This window comes from Sphaerodactylus townsendi, linkage group LG09 (genome assembly GCF_021028975.2).
Source record: "Sphaerodactylus townsendi isolate TG3544 linkage group LG09, MPM_Stown_v2.3, whole genome shotgun sequence".
NCBI classification, from domain to species: Eukaryota; Metazoa; Chordata; class Lepidosauria; order Squamata; family Sphaerodactylidae; genus Sphaerodactylus; species Sphaerodactylus townsendi.
Window position 1 is genome coordinate 25395477 of NC_059433.1, and position 8059 is coordinate 25403535.

General features: G+C 46.9%; 1 protein-coding gene across 1 annotated transcript; it reads left to right on the plus strand.

Annotated features, from left to right (window-relative positions):
* Window positions 1-458: 458 nt before the first annotated feature.
* LOC125438835 (tubulin beta-2 chain) lies at window positions 459-7722 on the plus strand. Its single transcript, XM_048507428.1, has 4 exons — window positions 459-616; window positions 2309-2417; window positions 2757-2867; window positions 6450-7722. Exons 1-4 carry the CDS (start codon window positions 560-562, stop codon window positions 7502-7504), a joined length of 1332 nt encoding a protein of 443 aa, XP_048363385.1. The 5' UTR covers window positions 459-559; the 3' UTR covers window positions 7505-7722.
* The last annotated feature ends 337 nt before the right edge of the window (window positions 7723-8059 follow it).

Here is an 8059-nt window from a genome sequence, read left to right on the forward strand (position 1 = left end):
CAAAGCGCGCTCCCTTCCCATATGAGTGTGACAATTGGTTGTGAACGAGGCATCTCTTTCACCTGGTCGACCTGCCCACCCTTTACAGCGGACTCGTCAAAGGCCAGGCTCGTGGCATCTGCACATTTTAGCAGGTGTGTCGTTTCCCTGGTATTAAATTGAATGTCAGGATGATCCTCTTAGCTTTGCAGGAGCGCAACCATGAAAAAGAAGTGGGCACCCTAAGAGGGCAAAGCGCCTGGCAGGGGTAAAGGGGAGGGCGTTGGCAAACCGTCGGCTCGGCTGTCCTGCCTCCCCGTCCCAAGGCACGTCTAGGTTTGCTCTGAGGAGCCTTTGCCTGCATTACATCACTCGAGGAGAGGAGGCGGGACGTGCGGGCAAAGGGGCGGGGTTTGGGAGGCAAAAAGGCGGGGCTTCCCGCATCCTTCAAAAGAGGCGCGCGGAGGCGCGGCCGGGATCTTGCTGCCGGGGCCGGCGCGCGGTTGCTCGGGAGGGGCGGAGGAGGAGGTCAAGGGGGCCAGCTGGTGGGTGGGTGCGTGCCCGGAGCCAAGGCGAAGCCATGCGTGAGATTGTGCACATCCAGGCCGGCCAGTGCGGGAACCAGATCGGCGCCAAGGTATTTGGGGGGGACGGGGGGGGGGTGGTAAAAGGCGTGGGGTACCTCTGTGGTTGCACAGGAGGTGCTTTTGTGGCTGATTCTCTTTTGTGCAAAGCTGTAGAGAAGCCTCCCTTATCCTTTCTGTTTCTTCCTTGTGCTGCTTTGTTTGGGGAAGGGGGTGTGGGGGATACCAGCCGGCTCAGCCTTTTCCTTTGTTCCGCGGTCCCTGCAGGGCTGGTGTCCGCACGAGAAGCGCAGTCGAAGCGATCAGGGCGGTGACCATGACCGCTGCCCCTGCCGGACGGGAGACGATGACCCACCGGCAGTTTATGCCCCCCCACCCAGAATACCCGACTGCCTCCTCGCGATAAAGTAGTGGGGCGCTCTTATATCCCGACCACGCCCTCCTGCATGTTCCCGGTACAAAGGGAGAGAGTCTCTTGTGATGCTCCTTTAAACCCTGAGAGGGTGGGGTTGGGCTGCAGGGACCCCCAATCTTAAACGCAGCCCTTCTGCAATGACCGTTAACTTGCAAATGCATCGTTTTGCTAATGTGAATCAATTTTGCTGCATGCAAATACCTTGCAGTGGGTGTGAGGTTTCCCAGGGCTTTCCAAATAATGCAAGGAAGTTGTCTTTTAGTCACCTTAAACATGAAGGGAAAAAAATACTATAACTGCAGTTATATATAGTATCCAATTCTTAGATACTATATAGTGGACAATTTTAGAAAAAATATATTAAAGGATTTGATGATCTTCTAAGGTCTGGTGCAAAGGAAGAGTGCTTTGGAGAAGATTCCTGCCCGGATGGATAACAGTTATACTCCTGGGACTGTTAGGTGATAATTGCACCTTTCCAAGATTTCTGTGATACACCAGGCTGTCTCTAGGTGTGAGTAGCACAGCCTTCGATCCAAGGCAAATTGAGAGTCTGTTCTCTGCACTCTCCCCAACACTGTGGGATATTTGTTTGATGAGAAACTCGTTCGGGACCCTCCTCTTGGGCTGCCTTCAGCCTGCTCTGAAAACGTTCCCCAGCTCTCCAGATGACATCGGCTCACTCTAAAGCGAGTGTCTTTTTCATAGAGGTCCGAAATACCCTCTTGAAACAAATTGGGCAGTAGGCTTCTCACTTCATTTCACTAAGGAGATGATGGGTCTCACCCAAGTTTGTGATGGAGGGCGTGGAACCAAAAGGTAGAAGACCTTGGTCATCCCGCTGAAGTGGAGAATGAGGGCAATTTCAGTGCTTCAGTTGCTCTCTTCTCCCCTCCCCACAAATGGCTGCACCTTGGGAAGGGGACGCTCTGCAGCTGTCTGAGCTCTGGTGGTGCACAAGTATTCAGAAAATATTTTTGGCATGATGGCCTGGTATTTAAGCGTGTTGATATTCCTGGGTATTATACATTCAATCTACTATATTGATTAGTAAATGGGAATAGTGGATCGTGTACCGGCATTCATGCCTATCTATTGTTCCCTGCGTGGATGTCTGCAGGGCCATTTCTTTGTGCAAAGGAGCCCCCTAGATCAGTGGAGCACTTAGGAAAGTGTGCTGTCCATGGGTTTGAACTGCAGCTTTCTGTGGGGAAACTTGCTGCATGGGCAGCGGGATTTAGACTGGCCATGTTAGCCGCAGCATGTGTCGGGTGGGTTTCTTTGGCATTTCAAAAGCAAGTTGCTAATAGCTCTCACCCTCCCATTCCAGTTCTGGGAGGTCATCAGCGACGAACACGGCATCGACCCTACAGGCAGCTACCACGGAGACAGCGATTTGCAGCTAGAGAGAATCAACGTTTACTACAATGAAGCAACTGGTAACTTTAAAAAAAAGATTAAAATTCTGTAAGGGAAAAAAAGTGTGCTTGATGTTACAGGCTCAGAGCATAGCATGTTAAATCACCGACTGCGCAGCCCCTTTAAAGAGCTATGGGAAATTCTTGACATAGCATTCCTGCCTGCTTAAAATTCAGGCCCTTGTTTCATTGGCATGTCCCCTTTAAACCAGCCCCTCCCCCTTCCTTTATCTGTCTGGAGAGTAGCTGAGCATCCCCAGTGAATAGTAATGAGGTTGCCAAGACTACAGAAGCTGCCTTGTTCTTTGGAAAGAAAATCTGCTGACGGCAGGTCTGTGATGCTGCCGTTTGTTTCCACAGGTAACAAGTTTGTACCCCGTGCCATCCTGGTCGACTTGGAGCCCGGCACGATGGATTCAGTCAGGTCTGGACCTTTTGGCCAGATCTTTAGACCTGACAACTTTGTCTTTGGTATGTACTTTTTGTGTAACTGCTTTGCAGCAATCCTCACAATTAAATGCTATGCAATGGATCTATGGCTGAAGAGAGGTAATTGGCATGATCTAGTGCAGTAGCTCTTCAAACGTTTTGGTGTCATCCCTCCCTTGGGAAAGATCTTATGACCCACACCTCCCATGAATCTGGCTTTAACTTTAGGTAGGATGAAATTGCATTTTTTTAGGATCTAAACATACAAACGTTTAGGCGCTGGTGTGGACTGAAAATGCATACTCACTGAAATGAACACACACAAAAGCAATGAAACAGTGTTATGGAATATATATTTTGTGCACATAAAATACAGATAAAACAATTTACAGTTGAAAAACAATCCACACGCAATTGCAGGAAGCAAGTAAATGGGTTAAAATCCCTGGCCAACTGCTATGCAGATGCCCTCACTAATTTGATAATGGAACTTCAGTGCTACATACATATGCTAAAATGGGTGGATCCCACTTAACACATGCAAATTACTTGCAAATTGAACCCTTAACACTTTTAACCAATGCAAATTGTTCTTTCTCCCACCCTAGACATTCCACAGGTACATATACTCCACTTGCTTTACTACCATCAGATCCTCTGAAGAGGCCAGCCACAGATGCAGGCGAAACGTCAGGAGAAAATGCTACTGGAACACGGCCATACAACCCCAAAAAACCCACAACACCCTAATGGTTCCAACCACGAAAGCCTGCGACAATACAATTCACACCTCCTCCGGAGTCTGCCTATACCTCCCCAGGGAAGGCATACCCCGCAGATTAACAACCCCAGGTCTAGTGGGTGCAGTGTTCAGAAAAATCATGTGTTTGGAGCCTCACTTACCCTTCAAGTAGCCACAATGTGGCTTAGGTTTTAGTGAGAATGGGATGGGTGTATCATTCCGTTTATGTGGTTCTGAGTTCATTGGTGCAGGAAAACGAGAGGAAACAGTTCAACTCAAAATGTGGTTCTGTTTTGGGGAGGGGCTAAATACCTTCCCTGTAGTGAGGGAGTGGTCATACGGGCTACAAAACAAGGTGATATCTTTATTAGACCTCCTAAGAGAGGGAGGGGTGGGGATTTTTAATGTTGTTTTTATTGAATGTTCTAAAATGATGTTTTTATGCTGGTTTTTAATCTTATGTCTTTAGGATTGTAATGTTTTAACGGGGCTTTTAACCACGTTAGGTGAGTCACCCGAAGACTTCGGTGTAGGGTGGGGCATAAATGGAATAAATAAATAAATAAATGTGCTAGCTAGAGCTATCGAGTTAACAGTATTTGTCAGGCACAAGCATGCAGAGCATTCAACCCATTGACAGTTGCTTAGGAAAACTATCACTTGTTGAATATTCTATAGAACAAAGAGAGGCAAGTGTATTAGCTGGGGTCAGTCATTCCTATTTTTATCCTTCGGAATGAAATGTTTAAACGAGTCACCTCATTTGACAAATGGCCTTCTCACTGCGTGACTTCAGGAATGTGGCTATTTACCGAAATGCCTTCCGCACTAAAGCCCTTTTACAAGAGTGTCCTCATTTTGCTGGGCCTGTCTCAATCAAACCCTGTCAGGAAAGACGCCTGGTGATTGAGGTGTCTAATAATTGAGGGGTAATTTTAATATACATAATTATTATAAGATATATATATATATTATAATATATTAATCAAAAATCCCAAAGTCCATTTATTAACTCAAAATCCAAGCCCTAACAATCCCACATTGTGATTTTTAATTAACTGTTTCGGACACGACTCTTGTTCAGATTCTTAACAAGCTTCCGGTTGTTTCTTGCCATTTCCTGTTCTTGAAGGTTTCTGGCTGCCTCCCTTTCAACTGAGGCTCATTCCGCACATGCAGAATAATGCACTTTCAACTGCTTTCAGTGCTCTTTGAAGCTGTGCGGAATAGCAAAACCCACTTGCAAACAGTTGTGAAAGTGGTTTGAAAACGCATTATTTTGCGTGTGCGGAAGGGGCCTGAGAGTTTAGAACTGCTACCTAGCTCTTCTCTGATCGGTTCCTTTCCAACCACCCGCACACAAACAGGCGGTTGCTGAAAACCAAGAGGGGTCCACTGCCAACCACGTGGAATTATTGTGTAGAGTCTCTGCCATTATTAACTTTTACAGTAGGAATAAGATGGGCACTGAAAGCTGCTTTGTGTACAGAGAAACATGTTGCATGCCCAGGCTAACAATCGAAGGGAGAGCTCTTGCATGTCTCCTGCATTGACATGGGTGAGCTATTCCTATATCTGGAGCTTCTCTGTATCATGAAAAATGTTTCCCCGAATAAACACAGGTTAAACCAGAAAACAAATATCAACATTTGCGCAATTTGAGAAACTTCTTCATAACATGGAAAGCAAACTAGAGGATATCTTTAGATCATTTGAAGGTGTCAGAACCAGAATGTGCTGTGTTGTTTCTGCCTTTATGTTAGATAAAACATGATTCTCCAGGAGGTGAACACTTGCGAACCCCCCAATATTTATTTATTTATAGTATTTCTCCCCTGCCTTTTTATTGTCCATATTCAAGGTGGCTTGAAGGGTATAATAAAATTCAACAATAACCGATAACAACAAAAGCCAATGCAATAATATATAAATAAAATCACAATACAATTAAAAAGAAAACAATGCTGCATCAATGTATTGTCGAAGGCTTTCACGGCCGGATACAACTGATTCTGGTGGGTTTTTTGGGCTGTGTGGCCGTGGTCTGGTGGATTTTGTTCCTAACGTTTCACCTGCATCTGTGGCTAGCATCTTCAGAGGTGTATCACAGAGAAAAGTCTTTTTCACACTGTGTCTAAGTGAGAAGGGAAAGTTTAGTGGGGTATATTGTCCATGTCCCAGGGTGGGGAACTTCAGAAGCTTACTATATCAGACTGCACAGGGAGGCCATTGAAATTCAAACACCAGGACAACTTCAATAAGAAAGAAGAGACGTTAAAAATTAGCAAAGCCTGGCTCCCAGTACTTAAAAAATGGACTGATAACCCCACCCACAATACAATGCACTCAACCACACCTTTGCATAGCAAGTTCCACCCAAACACTTAATGATTGGTTCCCCACCCTGGGACATGGACAATATACCTCACTAAACTTTCCCTTCTCACTTAGACACAGTGTGAAACAGACTTTTCTCTGTGATACGCCTCTGAAGATGCCAGCCACAGATGCAGGCGAAACGTTAGGAACAAAATCCACCAGACCACGGCCACACAGCCCAGAAAACCCACCAGAACCAATGCTGCATCAGACTGATGGTCATCTAATTCAGCATCCTCCTCCTGGATTTGCTTGTCTTCAGAGATTAACTGCCCCTGGATATGGAGGTGCCCTTTAGGCATCATGGCTAATAGCCATCAATACACTTCCTCTCCATGAATCCATTGCATCCCTGAATCCCATTTTTTAAGCCATATTAAAAAGAGCAGTGCTATCTGAAGGTTTCAGAGATAGAGTTGTGCCATTAAGGTGTTCATTGTACAGTGATGCCTGCAGGGGAAGTACCATCTGACGAATCTCTGTTTTTCTCCTCCTTGCTCTAGGCCAGAGTGGTGCTGGGAACAACTGGGCCAAGGGCCACTACACGGAGGGTGCCGAGCTAGTAGACTCTGTGCTGGATGTGGTAAGGAAGGAGTCCGAGAGCTGTGACTGCCTACAGGGCTTCCAGCTGACCCACTCCTTGGGCGGCGGCACCGGCTCTGGCATGGGAACGCTCCTCATCAGCAAGATCAGGGAGGAGTACCCGGATCGGATCATGAACACATTCAGCGTCATGCCGTCTCCCAAGGTTTCAGACACGGTCGTTGAGCCATACAATGCCACCCTCTCCGTCCATCAACTGGTGGAGAACACAGATGAAACTTACTGCATTGACAACGAGGCCTTGTATGACATCTGCTTCCGCACACTGAAACTGACCACTCCCACCTACGGGGATCTCAACCATTTGGTCTCGGCCACGATGAGCGGGGTGACCACCTGCCTCCGGTTTCCTGGCCAACTGAATGCTGACCTCCGCAAACTGGCGGTCAACATGGTGCCCTTCCCTCGCCTGCACTTCTTCATGCCCGGGTTTGCTCCCCTCACTAGCCGTGGCAGCCAGCAGTATCGGGCCCTGACGGTGCCGGAGCTCACCCAGCAGATGTTCGATTCCAAGAACATGATGGCAGCCTGCGACCCACGCCACGGCCGCTATCTTACGGTGGCCGCCATTTTCCGGGGCAGAATGTCCATGAAGGAAGTCGATGAGCAGATGCTCAACGTCCAGAACAAAAACAGCAGCTACTTTGTCGAATGGATCCCCAACAACGTGAAGACGGCCGTGTGTGACATTCCACCGCGGGGCCTCAAAATGTCCGCCACGTTCATCGGCAACAGCACAGCCATCCAGGAGCTGTTCAAGAGAATCTCTGAGCAGTTCACGGCCATGTTCAGGCGCAAGGCCTTCTTGCACTGGTACACCGGCGAGGGCATGGATGAAATGGAGTTCACGGAGGCTGAGAGCAATATGAATGACTTGGTCTCTGAATACCAGCAATATCAAGATGCTACTGCAGATGAGCAAGGGGAATTTGAAGAGGAGGAAGATGAAGCTTAAGATGGAGTAGGTTTTAGTGCAATTGGACTAATTTTCAGGGTGAGATCTGTTCGACTGTACTGGTGCATGCTTTTCAATTATTCTTGGTGCTTTTCACTGTTGCTCTGTCAGCAATTTTTGTGACCTTGACTCTTTCTGTAACAGTAGTTTCAAGAGGCTTCTGAAAAGTCTTGTGTCTGAATGTCTGATCTCAAACATAAAAAGGCATTTGTGTTTCACAATGGTGTCTGGCTTCTTTTCTTCTCCCAATAATTCTACAGAGCAGCACTGAAGGGAATTCCAGGAATGCTGGCAAGCTGTTTATTAAGTTACTTCTGCCTCTGAGCAAATGTGATCAGGCTTCCTGCCAGTAAATAAATAAGCAATTGTTTGGAAGAAATCTCTAAACTTCGTGGGCTGCGTGCCTTTCTCCCTGTTCTTAGCTATCCTTTTTGTAAATGCATTCTTTAAAAAAAATTGGGTAAGTATGTGTTTTCCCCTAAATAGGTGGCACTATTGAAGATTTATTGACTTCCAGCAAACTAGGCAGGTAGGAATTGGTGGTTGAAAGCTGTA